At 40.4% G+C, this 20,598-nt stretch overlaps 1 protein-coding gene across 7 annotated transcripts in view; it reads right to left on the bottom strand.

Moving 5' to 3' along the window:
- anks1b (ankyrin repeat and sterile alpha motif domain containing 1B) overlaps positions 1 to 20,598 on the bottom strand; it is a 291,730-nt gene that overhangs the window by 42,954 nt on the left and 228,178 nt on the right. For 6 of the 7 annotated variants that reach the window (XM_051957203.1, XM_051957205.1, XM_051957200.1 and 3 more), the window contains exons 16-19: positions 19,223 to 19,292; positions 17,119 to 17,225; positions 6,632 to 6,730; positions 4,614 to 4,766 (exon numbers count right to left, since the gene is read on the bottom strand). In XM_051957203.1, coding sequence (XP_051813163.1) covers positions 4,614 to 4,766; positions 6,632 to 6,730; positions 17,119 to 17,225; positions 19,223 to 19,292 — 429 coding nt within the window. Of the gene's footprint in view, positions 1 to 4,613; positions 4,767 to 6,631; positions 6,731 to 17,118; positions 18,116 to 19,222; positions 19,293 to 20,598 lie in introns of those variants that run through there. The other variant, XM_022190129.2, reaches the window with a different exon arrangement.

The raw sequence follows: 20,598 nt of genomic DNA on the forward strand, positions 1-20,598 counted from the left end.
TTTTGGGTCTGCTCACTTCTGTTTATATCTACAAATTCAGTGTTGTGGTAAATTAGTGTTTGGCAAGTATGATTGGTCAAAGTTTAACAAAAAAATCAGCACATGAATCATCCTAAATGTTCGAGGTTAAGGTAGAAATTTTTACTGTTTCCATCTTCTCTTATTCAAGTTTAACTTTTAAAATCAATTTGTTTTACAAGCAGATTTTAACAATTAAGTGTTATAAAAAACAGTTTGTGTCTGGCGTTTCTTTATTTTTCTACTACTACAAGTTAAAAACAACAAAGCCACCAAGGACTATTTATTGACCAATTTATAAGCAATGTTTCAGAGATATAAAGGGTTAAATACTTCTGTTTTTAGTTTGTATTCATTTGTAATATTGTAAATGTGGCCATGTTGTTGTATGTTTGTGTTTGCTGTAGAACAATGAAAAAAAAAGAAGTGTAAGCTGTCTTATTGTGACATATTTGTGCTGTTTAAAGATATGATGGAGAAGGCATGCATATTTATTGGAAAAAATGAATCGTATGCATTACTACATAAACATAACTTGATATTTTGAGTAAAAGTTGCATCATCTGTATCTTTTAAAAATGTGCCTCTGCTGTTAAGATGAAGCAGCAGCTATAAGCACAATCAACAACTTCAAAAATGGCAAAAAAGGCTCAAGTTATAATACACTACAGTTATGTGCTTGCATCTATGCAGACTAAACCTGACAGTCGACCTGGACGAGGTGTGATTCAGGTGAGTCAGTCTCCTCCAATGAAATAAACCCTGAATGCCAAAGTTATACGTATGCACAGAAAATACTGCAGAGTGAAGCCTTGCACCTGCTCTCTGCCTGCATTACAGTGTGGGTGAGTGTGTAACTGAGTGTGGACAGGCAGGAATAAAGGGTGTTTTGAGATGCTCCTCTAATCCCACAACAGCAGGACTGCACATATGTGCCCATTCAAACGGACATACACACACCTCTATACCTCCCCACACACACTTGTACTCCATTTTAAAACGCTCCAACAACGCTCAACACTCCTCTCTGGTCTCCCTGGACACCACAGCATCTGTTGCCCATAGCGATTGCCTGGTGATTACACGAACACAGCAGCCAAATTCTATTTTTAAAGATTAATTTTCTTTTTTCCTCTCTCTTTTCCCAGTCCCCTCAATGCCCTCTCTTCCCAGCATCACTTTATTTTATTCTGCCACTGCGAAATCTTTCTCACCTCCATCTCCTGACAAACACACACCTCTCTCGGGTTCAGCAGCGACCTCTCCATCACCCCAGAGACTCCTTCAGTGTGAGTGTGCTGCTGCAGTGATGCAGTCATTAGAGTACACTCTGTACACACACACACTGTCACCGGCACTCACATGAGATCGATAAGAAGCGGGAACATCCATGTGATCAGTCCAGGTTCACGGTCTGTGTTCAGGGTGTTGACTGGGGCTCTGCAGGCTAGTGGAGGGTAATGGGTGGTGAGGTCTAAAATATTCCTATTGATTGGATATGACTGTAAAACTTAGCAAAAAAGTCAGAGTTCAGATAGTTATTTGAATTGAATTCATGAGCAGTTGGTTTTTCATTTTAAAGCAAAAATTATTTTTGAGATTCATTTAATATTGAAAACTTTTTCAGTTCTAATATATGCTCAATTACATAGTAGCCAACAGATATGTTTTAAATCTGTGGATGTGCCTGTTGGGCACTTAAAGCATGGACAGACTACTGAGTGGACCTGAGCCAAGACACCCAAAGAGAACTAAGAACCTCTTTTTGAAGTAGCTTTTTTCAGAATCTTATTTGGAAGTCACGAAGCTCAACCAGATGCAGTCGTATTCTTTGATCTGGATCCTTTCATACTGATGGTGTTTTATCTACTTTTGCATGCTTTGTTTGCTTCTTTAATGCGACGTCAACAAGCGCTGTGACGGAAGATGTAAATCAGCTTCTCAGCTCAATCTGACACATATAAGCTGTGTGTTAACACTAAATGAAAGAAACAAGGAAAGGGTATCTCTTGACACGGTGTCTGCATTTTTTGTTGTTAGATTTTTATTGATACAGATGCACCATGCATATTTAGGTAACCTACATTAACTACAGTAAATATGAATATATATTTCACACCAAAATAGCTCCAATCTGAATTTAATGTAACCAGCATCAAAGGTTTGATCATTGTCTGATGTGTGCTGTGGTATTTACAGGAACATGTTGTCTCTCCGTGCCCTTTACTTACTCAATTTAATTAATTATTGGAAATGAACAAGCGGAGCACCGTGTCTGTTCACTCTACATTTAGAGCCATGCATCACTCAGTCTTTTCTAGGACAATGCCTTAGACTTTAGAGGAAAATATCAGTTAATTCTGGGAATAACCTAAAATAATACGAAGATAAGAGATCTGTAAACAAACATCACATTAAACCAAAGTAATATATTACTCAGTTCAGTGTCCAGACCAAAGTAGGTGAAGTGAAGTATTGTTGAATAAGAAAAAGAACTTCAAACAGTCACCACAAAGTTGGGTACACAGTAGTTTAAAATATAATCCTGTGCTTTGGCCTTAAGGTTTCCTTTAATTGGAACAAAAGAAGCCTGGAACAAATTATAAAAAGCTCCCCATTACTCAGAAATATGTGGACTCATACAGTACTGTGGACTTGCGCAGCCTCTTGTGGCTTCACTTTGCACTGCACTGCAGTTTCTAGACAGTTCTGTAGATTCATCTTATAGACAGAATCTGATGCTAATTACATGCACAAGCAAAGTAAATATATACATCATTTAGATCTTAAAGCTGTCCCGTTTTACATAAAGGAAAGGAGGCTGAAATGTAGTTTGTGTTTTAAGAGCATTACATTTAGACACATACATAAACACATAAGCATGTATTCACACTTTTCCTATCTCACATATGCATACAGAAACACACACACACACACACACAGAAGTGCGGCATGTGGGCGGCATCCCCAGCGCTATGAAACATCTTGCATCCCACATGCTTATATAACTCCCTCTCCACCTCCTCCAGCTGATCACTCATCACTTTATCACTTTATCCTCCGCTGGGAAGGAAAAACACCCCTTCTCTCTCTTTTTCTTTCTCTCTCGTTGCAATCAGCCAGCCGGGCGCCCTCTGCAATCGAGCATGATTTTGTTACACTCGCAGCGTCAAAGGAGCACATCACTCCAATGAGATCAGACTGCAGTAAATCTCTGGTGAAGATTTTATGTTGGTAAAAATTGAATGATAAACCTGCACTACTTGTGACAACACAGGAGCTCAAACGTCAAGCCTAGTTATCATGCACCATCACTAACATTTACAGGAGGAGAATTCCACATTCAGCTGCTGCATAGCATCTACTCTGCTTTATTACTGCAAAACTTCGAACCTCTAAAGCAAGAAGCAGAGCTGTTGTGACATAAAAAAGGAAAATACTTAGTAAGATTGTGATGTAACAGCAAAAATGCACCTCTCCCCTGTTTGTATTCTCAGCACGCATTGCACAGTAATGAGAAGAAATGGCTGATGGGCATTCTTCACAGTATGGACTCGGCATCCTTCCCACAGAGGGAACTTTCAGATCGACTTCAACTTGTTTTGGGTACGAAGCCAAAGCTTGTGCACATACTGATGTACGAGTCTCCAGTGCAATATATTGAGTGCATGATACAAATTCACTCTGTCACTAAGGTGAAAGATGAGGACACAAGCCCTCAAGCACTGAGCTTCACAAAGCACCAGCTGTGGCTACGTTGTCCTTTACTACAATGGAAAATGTCTATTGTAACCAAACATTTAAGCTAAAAATCAGTTTTCTTTGGTTTTAATGTAAGGTTAATCTTGTCTGTGGATTGGTGAAGTTTGTCCTGTTATGTAGCAGGAAGACAAACTAAGGATTACTCCACTATCAAATTAAGAGAACTATAATCATGTCTGTCCTGTTTTTCAAATACATAGATTATCAGATTCTGAAAACTTTTCTATTTTTACTTTTGTGTGAAAATGTAAGTCTTTTGAAAAAACATTCGCAAATGTAAACCTTGATGTTAAAAGTTCCTCTCCTGGCATTGATCAAACTATGATCATTCAACTTCCATATTTCACATCTTTTTCCATTTAAATAATCCCTTATTGCCGTGGTTTAGATGGGACTCCATTGCCTTCTTTAGTATGCGTGGAGCTATGAATATGCAAATAGTTCCCCCACTTGCTGCAGTTCAAACAAACCTGCTCACCTTCGACTCTGCTCAATCGCTGTGAAACTACTCGACGCCACACAATGGAAAGGATGTTACTGGATAAAACGGAGCATTTGCTGGGGACTATTTTTGAGCTGTGGATTGATTTTTGCTCTTCTTTTGTGTTCTAGTCAGTATTTATGGCAGCTGAATGCTGTATGTGGATTTGACTCATAGTAAACTACAGTCCTCACCGTTATTGGTATGAAGTGAAGTGTTTAACAATAGGGCTCACTGATGTGTAGTTTCATGAGATGATATCAAGAAAAATATGGATTACCACTTCCCTTATCCTTAAAGAAAGACATTTTTCATCACTGCTGAAGGAGCTGGTTGCAGGTCTTAGACTTACATTGATGAGCTCAATCTCCCAGATCTTTTTGACCAGCTCCATGGAGGTGTAACCGTTGATGAGGAAAGACTTGGTGTAGTCTCCAAGCTCCAAGGACTCCAGCCACTCTGCCACCGACGTGGGGTTGTTGCCGTCATAACCGACAGGTCGCACCTTTGGGACAGACAAAACGAAGAAAGAGATTAAAGAAAAAGCTTCACTTTGTCAAGTCTTGCTCCTTTTTTGTACTACTTTTCTGCTGTTCTTTACTAGATTTAAAAGAGTTCCTGGAGTGCTGAGCAAATTTATTAGTATCTCGCTGCATAGGATGTGATATTTGTTTGAACTCTCAAATGTATTGATATTATGAACACACTGGCTGCGTTATCCTTCTGCACACTTGGTTCGCTGCTTTAGACTGGGAGCTTTATAATGCAGAACAGCTGCTATGTATAGAAAGCTTCTGTGCAAATGGTATCTGCCTACATACCTATTTCTTATATAACATGACAGCTGTTTAAATTCTGTTTGTATTATATTGGATTGCTGTGCTGCACTTTTTTCCGTTTTTTTTCCTCAATCCTGCTGCAGCAACCTCATTTCTACATGGGGGTCATTAAAGATTTATTGAATGTTAAAGACCTTCCCCAGTTTGCAGAGCACGGAGAGAAACAGGTGAGGTAGCTTTCATATTGATTCAGTTCAAACAAGCAAACACAAGGTTAACTTTTGAACACGGTCAGAGTAAGTCACCAAAAGCAGGATTACTGCTTTGAGTGTTTGGATACTTTGAGTGGAGCAGATAATTCATAATTCATTCACTTTTATTTTGAGAGTCAAAACAGCTTCAGAGAGTCGATGCTGCTTCAAACAAACATCCCACAACCTCCATCTTAAGTTGCGCATGTGTTTGCCGACATGTGTCTGTGTGAGAGGGCAGACAAAAGTTGAAAGGTTTCATCTTGTACAGTGTTTTGAAAAGTTTAGTGGTGGTGAGAGGTGGAAAAATGCTGCACGGAGATCAAAGTTTCCTCCGAGTCTGTATGAAACCTGCTTATCTCTGAGCTCAGACTCTGCTTTTTTCCTTTCCGTCCTCTCTTTTGCAGACTTCTTTTTTCTGCTCTCGCCCTGTGAAGTTGGACACATTTGATCTCGCTTTGAGTCTCGCACAAAAGCATTTGACCTTGGTAGCACACAGCAGCAGCCAGCATGAAGGTCTCCAAGTATCCTTTCGCACCATTTCAACACTAGTTTCTACATTTTTAAGCAATCTTTGGCCTGTTTTCTGTAAGGGTCAACAATACTGGTACCAATTATCCATAATCAAGGAGACAGATTGCGGATATTTGGACCTGAAAATTATTTACAGATACCACAAAACTTTGTTGGAATGCCTCAACATATATCCTTCAGTGTTTACTGGCTGGGACCTGTAACGACAGTGCTGTAAGTGAGATATTACTTGAGATTAATCAGAACAAAGCACTACATTTTAAAATTCGTTTATTTTACCAGCTGTCAAGAATGACTGCAACAATCTGATTTTATTTAATATCAGATCCTATAATCAGCCATAATTGCTTGAGTCCTAGTTCAAAGATGTCTTTATGTTTTCACTGTGTGTGTTTTACAGATGCAGGAAGGCACAGATTTAGCACTTTCTTGCATCATTAAATTTTATGTTCTTTGAAGCTGTGATAATGTGGCGGAGTGCATCTTTCCCTGAAACCCCCTACTCCTTGGCTCAAGCATCGAGCAGAAACCCAACCACCCACAGAGAGTTACATCACACGGAAACACAGATGTAGCAGAAGATTTGCTGAATCTTATATTAAACCAAAAGGATCGAGCGCAGCTGCGAGTGAGGAACAGCTCTTCATTCTCGAAATGGAAATTTTAACTTGTAACGGATTTCTCTCCTCGGATTGACCAGAAGTTTATGTAACTTGCATGAAGCCGATACTACAAAAATCCAGTTTAAATGTACTGAATGTCTTCTATCTGAGATGCTCTTGTAAGAGTTTATGAGCAGCACTGACCCTGGGCAGCAGCCGAATGGCCTGCAGGAGACGTTGTCTGTGGGCTGAGTTGAGGATTCCAATCTCCAGCAGGTCCTGGTCCTCCACCACGTTGCTGCCCTGTAAAAAAAAAAAAAAGAAGCAAACACCAGCCAAGGTTAGTGTGTCTGCAACTCACAATGTTCTCCTCCACCTTACGTGACTTTTGTGGGAGTTTTTGGCAAAATAGCAATACAACAGCCATATGTCTCCATAAAAAAAAAAACAGCACACCACCACCAGCAGCAGCTGTTATTGAAGCATTCAGCACGGCTACAAGTAAAAATATCAGCAGCTCATATGTTCACTGCATGGTCAGTTCACCACAACTCATTATTCTAACATGACTATTTGACTATGCAAGTTTTAGCTACACATCAGGTTTATGTACATTACTGCAGTTTTAGATGTAATTTCGTTGGGTTTTGAAAATCTATGTACAAACTCTTAAATGTCAATCAAAGCGAACATCAAACGTACATTTGGATTTTTAGAGTTTCATGATGTGTGGAAATGCAATGTGTAGATTTTACAATGTACAGAGATGAATACAAACCAAGAGCTGTGTGGAAAGCTGAAAAAGTACGTTTGGATGGTTTGCGAAATGTTTGTGGTCGTAAATAAATGAAAACATGCAAAGAGAAGGAGAGAGTCTCCTTTTAAAAAATCCACATCTTGTAGATTCATATTGTAGCTCCACTATTTTGGGGGGGCAGATCACTTCTTCAGTCCTGTATCGATAAAGTTTTCAAACCAAACGATCACACGCAAGTCACCAACATTTCGCCATGTTCAATTGAAGAAGTGGAGACGAATTGGCAATGCAAGGTACTTGGATGTTGATCACTATGCCTGTACGACTTGGAGAAAACATCCAATTGCAACCAATTTTTTAGTTTTTATTTATAAAACCATTTACACAACAGTTTCCAACCTTAGAGATGCTGTTCAATAATATAGCTCCTAAATTGCTGCCTTTGTGATGTCCCAAATGCATTGTTTTACTGTGGCCCGCATTTGGTTTGGTAGGAGTTTTTAAATGGTCTATTAATAATGTAGAGCAACAACATTCACACAACTAGACTAGATAACGGTAACTACCAATGGCTTCAGCACCTCCAGTTCATTTTATCAGTCAATACTTGAACAAAAATAGCAATCTGCGAGTCAAGACATCATAGAGAACACAGTTAAGACTGTACCAGCAAAGGCAGCAAGTTTTACACTTTTAAGACTTACACAAGCGACACACACAGGAGCTTGCATGACTATCATACAGAGTTTCAACTTTAATTAATCCAGTGGGAAGTAATAAGAGAGCTATCAGTCATTCTTCCTCAGGAGAGACAGGGAGGGAGTCTTAATGCAGATAGATAATTAGAGGAAAGCAGAGATGCAGTGTGCAGGTAGACAGCTGCAGCACAGAGAAAGGCCAACTCAGCCAGAAACACCGTCACAAAAATAGACTGTGACAGAAGTGAGAGGTAAAGCAAGGTAATCACCAAAATGATGGTAAAGAAACAGGAAAGGGAGAGGAGGAGTGCGAGGAGCCTGCAGGCGGTCTCAGCACACACACAGCACACACACTCTGCTAGGACTGAAGGAGGATTACACTCATCAGTCTGTCCACATCTCCTTCCTGTCAAACTAATAACAGCGATAAACATCCAAGAGATGAGCAAAAAGAACACAGGTTAGATACCAGATATCTGCTGCCTCTCCATCCATTTGTCTTCAGTCCACAAGTCGACTCTGGGCACCGCTGTGTCCCAGAAAAGGACAGTTTGCTTCCTGGCTGTGACATTTTCATTCTAGATAGGAACTAGCTGTTGGGTAGTTTTCACTGCAGTTTCCTGACGTTTTTCAGCAACGATGGAAGAGACATGCTGGTTTAGGTAGTTATTTGCAGGAATTTACTCATTAGTCTGTTAAGTTGTACATCTGATTGTATTTGCTATTACTCAGTATTAAAGTTGAGAGCAGAGATCTGTCGGCTGAGAGTCCAGTGGCTCTGCTGAAAACAGACTACTGCAGTGGTCTGTGTATGTTATAGTGTGTTCTTCTGTATCTTAGGCATTTACATTCTGTCTGGCAAAGAACTTAACCCTCCTGTTGTCCTCATTTACAGGCACCAAAAAGTATTGTTTTGTCTGAAAAAAATCCAAAAATTCAGCAAAAAAAATCCACAAATTTCTGAAAATTTGCAAAACCTTAAGGAAGAAAAATTACAATAATTCCTTTAAAGTTTTCCTTTAAAGTTGCAATAAAAAGTAGAATCCCCCAAATGCAGCAAGAAAATTCTTGTAAATATTTTCAAAAAATTAGTAAACACCAAAAAATCCTAAAAATATCTAAAATGATGACATATATATCAGTAAAACCTCTAATATTTTCTTTAATTTTGTTTGTGAATGTTCGTAAGAAACATTTTAAAATGCATTTTCTTTCCACCAAGAAATGTTCAAAGATTTCCAAAAATGTTGAAAATGTGGACATCGGAAGTTTCATTGTGAAAATTCATACTTTCCCCCCACATTTTCAAACTTTAAAACGGGTCAATTTTGACCTGCAGGAGAACATGAGGGTTCAATATTAAACATGGAAGAAAAGCGGTGAAAAGTGTGAAGTTGTTCATGAAAAGCGGGAGCAGAACTGGAAGCACAACTCAATGACGAATGTTTGTGAGTAAAAGTTTACAGTTTTCTTCTGGTGCTTTCCTTTTCCTGCTGAGGAGCCTTCGAGCAAAGTATGTGAGCTATTCCTACTATGATTGTAAACCAGGTTGCAGAGAGTGAAGACAATTTCAAAGCTGGAAGACACCTTCAGCACTGAGAATATATGTGTTCAATCTGTTTCTGTAATGTAATTACAGTAATGTAATGCAGTTTAATTTACATCTCAGAAAAATGCAGTGCGTGTATCTTTTTCATCCTCTACATTTACATCTACAAAGCAGATTCATGCAACAATTAGCATTATTCACATCAGTGTTTCCAAGCTAGCAGTAATCAGTGGAACAGCACTGTGCATGAGCATCTTGTGCATATGTACTTGATACTCGGCTCTTATAAATTTAGGTCTTTGTGCTAAAAATGGTCCAAAGCTCCACAGAGTACCTTTAATTGTTGTAACAGATAGCTAGCTTTGGTCCAGTTTCATCTATTAATCCACATTCTGTGTTAATAAATCCCACTAATTACCATTAAAGTATTTTTTCATTTTAAAAGCATAAAACACCCAGCAAGTTCCTTAAACTCCCCTTAAAGAACGAAAGAACGGCTCTACACTTCACATATATAACTCGCATATTGTTCACTTGCCACTAAATGCAAAAAGGACAAATACGAGGGGCAAAAATAAATAATGCATCTCTTTTCTTGAAGTTTGTGTACATGTAATATTATTTACACTGTGCTTTTAATATCAGTACCCAAAAGATTAGTAAAAATTGAGAGGTACTTGGGATCAAAGAACAGGATTAGCTTGACTATTACATTGTTTTTCAAACAGTGCAAAACGTTTGTTAAAATTAGAGTTGGGATTTTATTATTTCATATTAATCCTCGCAAGGAGGTGTTCAGTGTTAAACTCATGGAAGTTATAGAAATTCTAAACATCTACGCCTCAAAAGATCCATCTGAAAGGTTTTGAGTAAAAATAAATAGGGGCAGATAAATGTTGACTCCATTTGAATTTACACATTAAAACAACCCACAGACTTGGACACACCTGTATTCCCCCAATACCTGTTTGCTCCAAATACTTTAAAGTTCAGATTCAGAAACAAAACTTGATCAACTGTGTTTATTGCTGCCATATGAAATATATTTTAACTGGGTGATTCTGACTCCTGAAATTGACATGACACACACCTTGGAAAGTTGAAAAAGCCAGCACAGGTTGGGGGGGGGAAAGCCCCTTAAAACTGAGCGATGTTGCTCCGGGCTTATTAGTAAAACTTTGTCTCCGGGGCTCCACTAGCTGGTCCCTGCACAGACTAGAAGATCAGAGACTGCAGCTGATTGGGCTCATTCTGTGGCCAAACTTATGGCTTCCACATTCTCCTCACCAACTTGTGCGCTGGGGCCTCTGTGAGGAGAGTGCAGTTCATAGATCAGTTCCCAGACTGATTAATAGAACGCAGAGCAGGGCTGGCGTTGGAGTCACCATGTTACAGCTTCACAGCAGAGTAATGACTCAGAGTCGGGACAGAGTAGATCGTAGGGGGGATTCAAAGCCATGACTAATTGCTCCCTGTTGGGCTCCTGATACAGAAAGATGGAGTTCCTTAATGTTTGTTCTTTCTCTCTCCAAACCTATTTTCCTCTCTGTCTTAACATTATGTTTGCCCTACATCTGCCGTTTTCCAAGTGCACATGATGGATCACGGGATAAATATCACAGGAATACATCAACACAACAACTGTTAGCAGAAATAAGAGGAACACTGAGGCCGACTATATGTTTTCTTGGCTCCGCTTTTCCTTTGAATGCTAATACTGTTTATCTTGTGTAACTGTAGCATGCTCACAATATGTATTAGGAAAGACTTGATATGCAGCGCTGGTATGGACACCAGCTCTATTTTGCTGGAGGCAGGAGGCGCTCAGCATCCACAGTGTTGATGCATTGGCCTGTGATTATCCTGTGATACTTTGACCACACCGCTGAACAACAGCGGGTCACAAATGCTGAAATTAAAATTCATGCGCACAGGCAGGGGGCAGAGGCAAGATTAGCAATGGAGCAAAAAGTGATATTCAGCAGTGGTGGTGTCGGCCATTATCGGCGCCAACAGGCCAAGGCAGACGAGTGCTACAGATGAAGCGCAGCCCACTGTGTCTCTGTTCTGCTCTTTTCTTACATGTATTCATCATTCCAGTTTTCTTTCTCATTTTTTTGCCGTTCTTCATTGCTCTGCAATCAAAGAAACGACCCTCTTTTCTCATCGTTTTGCTGCCTCTCTCTTGCTTAATATTCAAACCTTACCCTCTCTATCCTCACTTCAACTTTTAGTCCATAATTCTAAATCCTTTTGGTTTCTTTGCAAAGTTGCTGGTCTTGGATTTATCTTCTTTGCCTGTGTGAAGCAGCAGCAGCAGCAGCAGCAGCAGCAGCAGCAGCAGCTTCAGTTTCTACAACTTTGTGGCAGTTCCACAATGAATTCCTTTATGAGGAGGATTAGACGCACTATTTTTAAACAAAACAAGGATGCAGACGATGTTTTATTTCCAATATTGTTGTTTCGTAACTTCGCTGTGAGGAACAGTTCAGGATCAAATTCATTTCACAAGCCTTGCAGCGTCTCATATCAGCTGCTGTCCTTTGGTAAACAATGCATTTATGAGACTTTATCTCCTCATTTCTGCTGCTATCTAGAACTGCAGCGGCATTCACTGCTGCAGTCGAGTGAAAATATTTGCCTTCAATTGGCTTCTCTCTTTCATTATGCCAAATGAAAACACATAAAAAGCACCAGGATCAAACAGCTTTTTACTCCACATAAAATTCTTTTACTTTCCACATTTAAGAGTGTCTCTGCGCCTCTACAGCCCACTGAGCACCAGTTTATGTGACGCTTACCAGAGCTTCTTTAGCATTTATGTCTCAAGTGAGCTATAACATATCAGGCTTCATCTTGCAATTTCCACTATCGGCCTCTTCACTCTCCCACTTTCACTCTCATCTACTGGAAGCATATCTGACTGTCTATACTGGAGCTGAACGATATGAAAAACAAATCACATTGCGATTACTCTGACATACTGTGATTATGGTATGAGAGACACAATTGCATTGAGAATTGTTGGAATTTTCATTGCTTTTCCACAGAAACAGTATAAAAATGTGACTATTGCTGCAGTCTGTACAGAAAAGGCACATTTCATTTTGTGTCCAGAATATAATTTGTAGCAGCACAATGCCTTTTTTTTTTCCAGAATGCTATTTTGTGACATATTTATCAAAGTACTGCAGTAATTCTCCTGCATCCAGTCCTTTGGTTTCGATGTTTCACTTGATCATACTGTGATTTCTAGGCTATAGTTGTCTGTCTTGAGATGAAGAGCATGTATGTTTGATGTAATTGATGAATTTTAATTTGCAGAGAGACAGCAGTCAGAGGATTAAAAGTTCAAGATGATTCTGTTACTTGGTTTTGAACATCATGAACTTGAACTGTGATCACAGAACCTTCTGACTGGATGCAGATGGACATTTTAAATATATTTTTTGCAATCATTTAAGAATAATATACTCACAAAGAATGAAATATGTGACAAAAAAAGGTTGTTGTAGTGATAAACAGCTGGAGAATTACAGCGTCGCCCCATTCAGCTCTATGAAGTATTTTAACATCTTTCAGCTCTTTGTTATAATTTTACAGCCCACAACAACCATTTTGATTCACTGCTCTCATCAGCATCATTTCCAGACCAAACAGACAGCTGTTTTCAGTGAAAATGCTGCCATAATCCCACTGTACACCTGCCCAGCACCAAACGGCAACCAGCTAATGAGCACAGATGAACATCAGTCTTTCTCTGAGGTGGAAAAAAACAGAACTGAAGAAGTGAAGACATTTTCTAGGTGGCCACTAACAGAAATCCTATTCTTAACCCTGCCTGCTGGATGTGCAAATAGGCAACTGCTATTACTTCTTCTGCTACTAATCTGCTTCCTTTGTTCAGCTCTTGTCTCATCTCTCGCTTTAGTTGCATGCTAAACACATGGATGTACAGTCATATAAAAAGGGTGCAATTAGTCTCCATCCAGCGTCTCCATAACAACCATTCCACCTCTTACATATTTGTCCATCAATCCGGCAGCACTCGTCCTCTACTGGCTGGTTAAGGTGACGAGACACGCCCATTCTCATGACCCCCCATTAGCAGTAAATGGTAGATTGGAATTGTGCATGTTTGTATGCACACACATCGGTATATATTCCTGCACACTACATGGTACCTTGTCACTGTCCTACATCGGTACAGATCAAATTCGAGGTCAAGTTCATTTATTCTACAGATGAATCTATTCTACAGGTGAACTTGAAGTGGCCCCGAAACGCAAAACAAAAAGCTTTTACTTTCTAATGCGCTGACTTGTTGTGGTTTGAGTGTGTCATTTAACTTGATTTCTCATACAGAGAGGAGCTGAAATGAATTTGACCCAACGCTCCCCTTGAAGAATCCCCATTCAACAGTGAAAAAGGAGCTTTGGAAATACCAGCATAATTCTTGTAGGCTGTACCTCAGCTGCATTAATATCAATCTGTGGCAGACAGTGAGTTTTCCCAAGGTCGGAAAATAGATTCCCGTCAAGTCACGAACAACAAAAAGAGGTTAAAAACTCCGCTGAGTGAGTGGAACGCCGGTAAAACTTTAAGACCCAGAGAGATGCGCCTCTCACTAAAGACGCTTTGAAGTCACCGTGATGTTTGCAAGACTGTTTCATCTCAGCTCCTTTCAGTATTAATTGTATCTGAAGGCATTTCAGAGGAGACTGGGCTATTAAGAATCATTTTTAGACAAAAGAGGCAAGGTCAGGAGAGCAGAAAATCCCCCATCTCTCAGAAGTAGTGAAAAAAACTTGACTATAAAGCAGGTGCAAATGAGAGAAATACAGATACACAAAGGAAGGGGCTCACATATAGACATTACTAAGAGTAAATACATTTGTGCTGGAAAGACACTGTGTGACGTTGCCTGGACACTCACAGCTGCTGCAGTGACTTCTGCCTTCTAACTCATTTAACAATGAAGGAAAACAAATGCAAATGACTAAATCTTCCTGAGACTGCCATGAAATGTATGTTTGAATTCAGTCGGAGAACAGATTGCTGCCAGCATGAAAAACGGTTTAAATTTGTGTTAAAATAAATTTCAGTTATAATCTGAAGCTGTAGACAAGAGGTTAGGTTTAATAGGTTGGGGTGTAATTCCGACAATCACAGAAAGATAAAGGTAGTAGTTGTGAATCAATTCGTTGGAATCAGTCAAAATATTGCATAGCTCAAGAGCTTTGCCACTTGAGTTCACTGTAGTTTAACGTGGCTGAAAGCATGTGTTCACAGTCATGGTGCTCCTGAAAATTAGCCTTGATAGCAGCTACAGCTTTGAAAATCCTCGCTTAGTGTCAGGTAGCCAAACCGGACAGCTGACAGACGTCTGTTTACAACTGAAGTTTAAAAAAAGCTGAAGTTGCTAAAATTTATGCGGCACAACTGCCCCAGTTAGACAGCAGGAAGGTGTGCTCAAGTTATGTGACCCTTCAGCTGGTCAGCAAGCACACCTGTAACTCCATCACATTAAATAGTTAAATGCTTCACCTGGTGGTCCATCCAGGTACTACAGCAAATAAATCTAATCGATAAAATCAATAACAGCACTTCGATTGACAATTAAGAAGTAATATCAATAAAAAACTATTATTTTTGACATGATGGTAATGTTTTATTCATTCGGATACTTTAAAAACAAGACTGTCAAAAATTATTTATAGATGTGGCACAGTAGCAAAGTGTTTTAATCACGAGTGCACTTGCATCAAAGCTCCCAGTTTTTAAAAATGGCTCACAAATTCTGTAAAATCAACTGTTTGATCAAATCCTACTTGTTCCAGTGACTTATCTTGAATTGCAGTGTTCCGCTTCTTTAAAAATGTATGCATCTCAGGTGGATATGGCTTATTCTCCATCTTCTTTAACTGCATTTTATCAGCCATTTATGCTGTTAAAATGTATATTTTAATATAACAATCTTTTCTTGCATCGCTTGTGGGTATGTGGGAATCTGTACAAAAAAAACATTTATGCTGGAGGCATTACAAACACTCCGCAAGGATTTAGAGTGTGGGAGAAATATTAAGTAATTCAGAGATTGTTCCTCCCTTCTTCTCATTTAATTTATTTCATGTCATCATTAATTTTCACTACATGTACTGTAATTATCAACGCTTTCAAACACTTTAATTTTAGCTATTAATTAGTTTATGTATGTGATCTGGGAAAATACTTGTAATCAAAACCTCATGCCCATTAGGCTTTGTTGAACTGCACTAACGGAGGTAAAAAAAAAAAAAAAAAAAAATGAGGGGAGGGGAATACTGTTGAGGTTCGGATGCTGGTGTGTTACCACACATTGTTAATATGAAGACATGATAATTAGTGAATGAATGATTCTGAGAGGACAGAACAAAGAGCAGAAGTGTCATCTCTCTCTTATGATCCCCATAATTTGCTCTAAATACTTGCAGAGAGCAGCCAGAAACATACCGATAAACAGTGAGCACGTGTGGGAGAAACAAAGAAATGGAGAGGTTGTGTGATTTCATCTTGTTGCCACGGTAACAAAAGGAACAGATGCAGGTCATAATGAGGAGGACTAGAGCGCACACACATGCTCGCACACAAATACAGATTCCTGCCTACATTGTTAGGTGACCTTGTGCCAGGAAGAACATCATTTAACTGCACTCTCCCTTTTCATCGGGATGTGAAGAAGTCAGAAGGAAACAGGAGACTGTTACTGTTATTTCAATGGAAAAATGTGAAGTATTGGAACTAGAAATCTTTGCAACTGCTTGTATTGAATTGGATATAAATTAGCATTAAAAAAGAATTTAAAGAAATTAATAAAAACCACAATAACTGGAGATATCTCTGAATTGTGACACCCTCCAACTTTAGAGAAACTCATCTAGTCAGCATCCCTCTGCTTTGCCTCCATCTATCTGCCTCTGCTGCAGATTCTCCCCATCTACCTTCATCACTTCCCCACTGCCTTCCCTCTTTCTCTTCATTTCCTACATTATTGTTCACTAACCCTGTCTTCCTGTGGATATCACTCTCACTCGCACACATACTACATCAAAAGAGTTTCCGAATACGAAATGACCCAGCGAGTTTCTCTTCCTACGTCACTGGAGAGGAAGAGACCATCGGATAAAACAGAGGATCAGTTTGATCTACAGGCTACAGGTGGTTGTACACACAATATTTCTATTTGTGCAAGTAAATGTGCCAAAGCCATGGACCAATCATGATTTCAAAATGCATTTTGAATGCAGTATGAGCAAATATGTGTGCAGCTTGTTGCTGGAGCTGGGTTTTTGCTGTGGTAGAGATATGGTGTAGGATTTCTGTGCGTAGGAGGACCTCACATGGCATCAGTGGGGAGAGGCAGCAATGATTGGAAGGCAAGAATGAGAGAAAAAGAGGAGCATAGAGATTATATAGAAAGGAGGACATCTAATAAATGAAAAAAGATCAGAGTGATGGACAACACAGTTGTTGTGCTAATCACTGCAAAGAATAATGAGATGATGAGCTGCACCTGGAGAAGCAGAGAAAACTTGAAGGGAGGAGGCAACATTTAAAGCCTAAAAAAAGAGCCAACAACCCATTTGAAACTCACAATCACTCCTGCCTCTTTCTTTACCCCCCAAAAAAGACTTGTGGAAACACTCACCATGAACTGGACGTTGTCAAATCCATTGGCCAGCAGGTGGTTCTCGTACTGGACCAAGCCAATGGAGTCCAGCCACTGGCCCACGGACTGCAGCGGGCAGCGGGGACCTATGAGGGGGTGGAGGGGCAAACGCTTCAGTAGGGAGTAGCCATCCACACGGTAGCAGCGGCAGTCCGGCTGAGACAGCTGGCACTGCCACATCATGTTATGGCGGGCAAAGTGGCTGTCGAAAGAGCCCGCCATGCTTTTGAGGAGTCTTTTGGCAAGGCAGCAAGAGGAGGAAAATGAAGGGAGAGAGGTGGAGGGAGTGGGGAAGGGTGTAGAGAGAAGGAAAAGGAGGCTAAGCTAGAGGCATGGTGAGGATGGAGGGGGGTCAGCATGCAAGGGTGCAAGCGGGTAAAGTGCAGGATAAGGCGTCCAGATGCTGCCTTCTCTGAGTCCAGCCAGAGAAGAATGGAAAGGGGGCTAAGTTGTATCCAGAAAAGAGCTTCTGTCCTGGGGGTTAAATCCTGCCAGAGATGGGTGTTGGATAAGACTGGAGGTATAGATCCGCAAGCGAGAGCGCCTGTGTGTTTGTCGTGCACAGCGTAGCAGTCGCTTTCTTTTCAGCTGTTGCGCTTGCTTGGCTGCTACCCTGAGCTTGTGTGTGTGTGTGTGTGCGAGGAGAGAGAGAGAGAGAGAGAGAGAGAGAGAGAGAGAGAGAGAGAGAGCTGCCTGCGTTGTAGATTTCTCTTTATCAAGTACTCCCACTCATCTGTATGCTTCTGCAGCCTCCTCTCTCTCTGTCTCTCTCTCTTTTCTCAGAGTGCTGCTTCCCTCCTTCGTTCTCTCAATCTCTGCTTCGCTCGCTCACTCACTTTCCTCTGTCTACCTCCAGTCTCTATCTTCTCTAAGTGTCGATCGTCACCCTGCGCTCTCTGCCGCTCTACATATATCTGGCTTGCTCTGCTGATAATAGCCATCACAACAGCTCCAGCTTCTTTGTCTGCAAGCCCAGCTCCCTCCCACTCACACACACCACTGACTGTATGCATGCAGCTGTATACGTCTGCGTGTGTGTGTGTGTGTGTGTGTGTGTGTGTGTGTGTGTGTGTGTGTGTGTGTGTGTGTGTGTGGTGTAGCTATGTACGCATGTGTTTGGTTGGGGGTAGAACTGGTTTGGCACAAACTGGATTTCTCCCTGTGGTAACCATGGTTAGAAGCGGCTTTGGATTCGCAGATGAAAAGAAATACGACGAGGGGAGGGGATCAGGAGGTGGAGGATGAGGGAGTTAATATGAGGAGAAGGGGGACGAATGCAGTAAATAGAGATGACTAGCGGAGGATCAGAGGTACGTAGGTGAAGGGGCTGGCAAAAACAGATTTTTCTTGTGCACAAAAAAGTTCAAATTCACAAGCAATTCACATCTCTCATGTACCCACTTGTCCACCCACCAGCTAATCAGATAATTCCTTCAAATTACAGCTAAGCTGCTAATTTCATAGATTTGGCCATCATTCCTATCAGCAACTTAAAAAAACCTTTTAGCACCACCTGAAGCAGGAAGACAAATATCAAGATTTCAGCCTTGCTCCTCTCAGTTTTAATCCTGTGACTCTATAGCTAATCGGTTAATGTAATCTGTGCCACCCCTCCAACATCCCATAGCCACCAGTTGCAAACCAATGTCTGACCGGTTGCACATGTCTTAAGTTTACAGACAAGTCATCTGAAAGTGTACTCATTTTCAGACACCCGAATAGGCAATAACTAAAAATAAAAGGTGAGTAGCAAGTATTGTCTTTTCTGCCTGGCAATCCTAATGTAGTTTTTATGAGTGCAGGATTTACTGCGTGACCCTTTGGAAGGTTTCAGCTCCCAGATTGGAAACTGTTGATCGAACTGAAGGGGTCAAAGCCGCATTCTGTAATTACAAACATGAATAAAAATAAATGGACCAAAGTAACTTCTTGGTCCAATGTTGACCATCTGTACAAAACTATTGTGTCAGACTACGTGGAGTGAGATTTTGTCATAACCTTTATTGAATGCCAAACTATGAGAATAAGACCCAAAATGTGATTGACACACACACTCCTTCATATGTACTTGTGCTTAGATTACCTGAGGTATCCTCCTTGATGTCCAATCCACTGCCTATTCCTGCCCCGATAGAGCTCATAATCTTGTCGATCTGGACAAATGAAGGAGAGAGAGAGAAAGAGAACCAGAGTTAGAGGCATGTACAGCATGTCCAAGGGAGAGTCATTTCCCAGTAATAAGGCTAACCCCTATTTCTGGATTGAAGTGTCACATAACATGGTCATTATGCCGGCCAGCATGCTCAAAGTCAGTCATTCCCCTTGTGAATTGAAAAAGCATGGAGGAGCAGGAAACTTAAAGACAGCAGAGATGAAGGAGGACGGAGACTGGACTGGAGAGAGATACTGCGGCTTCATTAGAGTCTGCCCGCTGGCTGCAGAGCGGTCATCCCTGACCCCGGACCTGCCGCTAACCACTCAACTATGCAGCCTGCACATCCATCCACCTTTCAGGACCGCTGCCTCATCACGGGTCGGGGAAAACCGTGTGTCTAAAGGGCCAGGACTGACAAATGCAAACACTGTGTCCAAGTTGACAGAGCATGAAGGTCGCCTTCGTAACATTATAAATAGGCAGCAATCTCTGCAGACAAGGCATAATTTCTTATGCAATCAGTATATAGAACATATGATCTATTATTCAAATTACTATGTAATGTGAAAGTGGATGCTTGTAGACAAATCCAAAGATAATATTCACCTGATGCTAGATTAGCTAAAATATTCTCTTTGCAAATACAGTAAAAAACAAAGGAATACATAAAATGGTGTTAATGATATCTTACTGAACGAAAAAACACTCTATACTACTGGAGAAAGTAAAGCAAGACCCGACTGGCCGATCTGTAAACTGACAGATGGTAGCAACAGTCCGTTTGAGTCAAGTCAATTCAGGTGATATAGCCCAGTACCACAAATGAGCCATAAGGCACTTTAAAATCTGCACAATAGATGATGCTCTCCATCCTTAAACCACTGAACAGAGAAAATTATAATGATTATACAGTTGGTATCAATTTTCACTTACAAATAAGTTCAACTAACCAGAATATTTGATTAAAATCCATACAATTTTTTGAGTGTTCACATCCCTTGATCTGAGCCAGAATTTAACTTTTGAGAGATACAAAACTGTTAGAATATCCAATAATAACAACAATAAATACGTTTTTTAGTAACCAAGACGTCTTTTTAAACATCTAATGTGTCAGTATTTACTACCGTCGGTACTAACTACTGGGCAAATTTTCAAGCTGAAGCAGATAAAAGTGGAAGTTTGTATCATTTACTGGACTACCTTTAAGCATGTTGCACTGATGAGCATGTTCAGATGGCTAACTGCTGTAGGTCGCCTCTTGCGACTCGCCTCTTGCCAATATTACAACTGTTTCCTGAGCA

This window comes from Acanthochromis polyacanthus, chromosome 1 (genome assembly GCF_021347895.1).
Source record: "Acanthochromis polyacanthus isolate Apoly-LR-REF ecotype Palm Island chromosome 1, KAUST_Apoly_ChrSc, whole genome shotgun sequence".
In the NCBI taxonomy this organism is placed as follows: domain Eukaryota; kingdom Metazoa; phylum Chordata; class Actinopteri; family Pomacentridae; genus Acanthochromis; species Acanthochromis polyacanthus.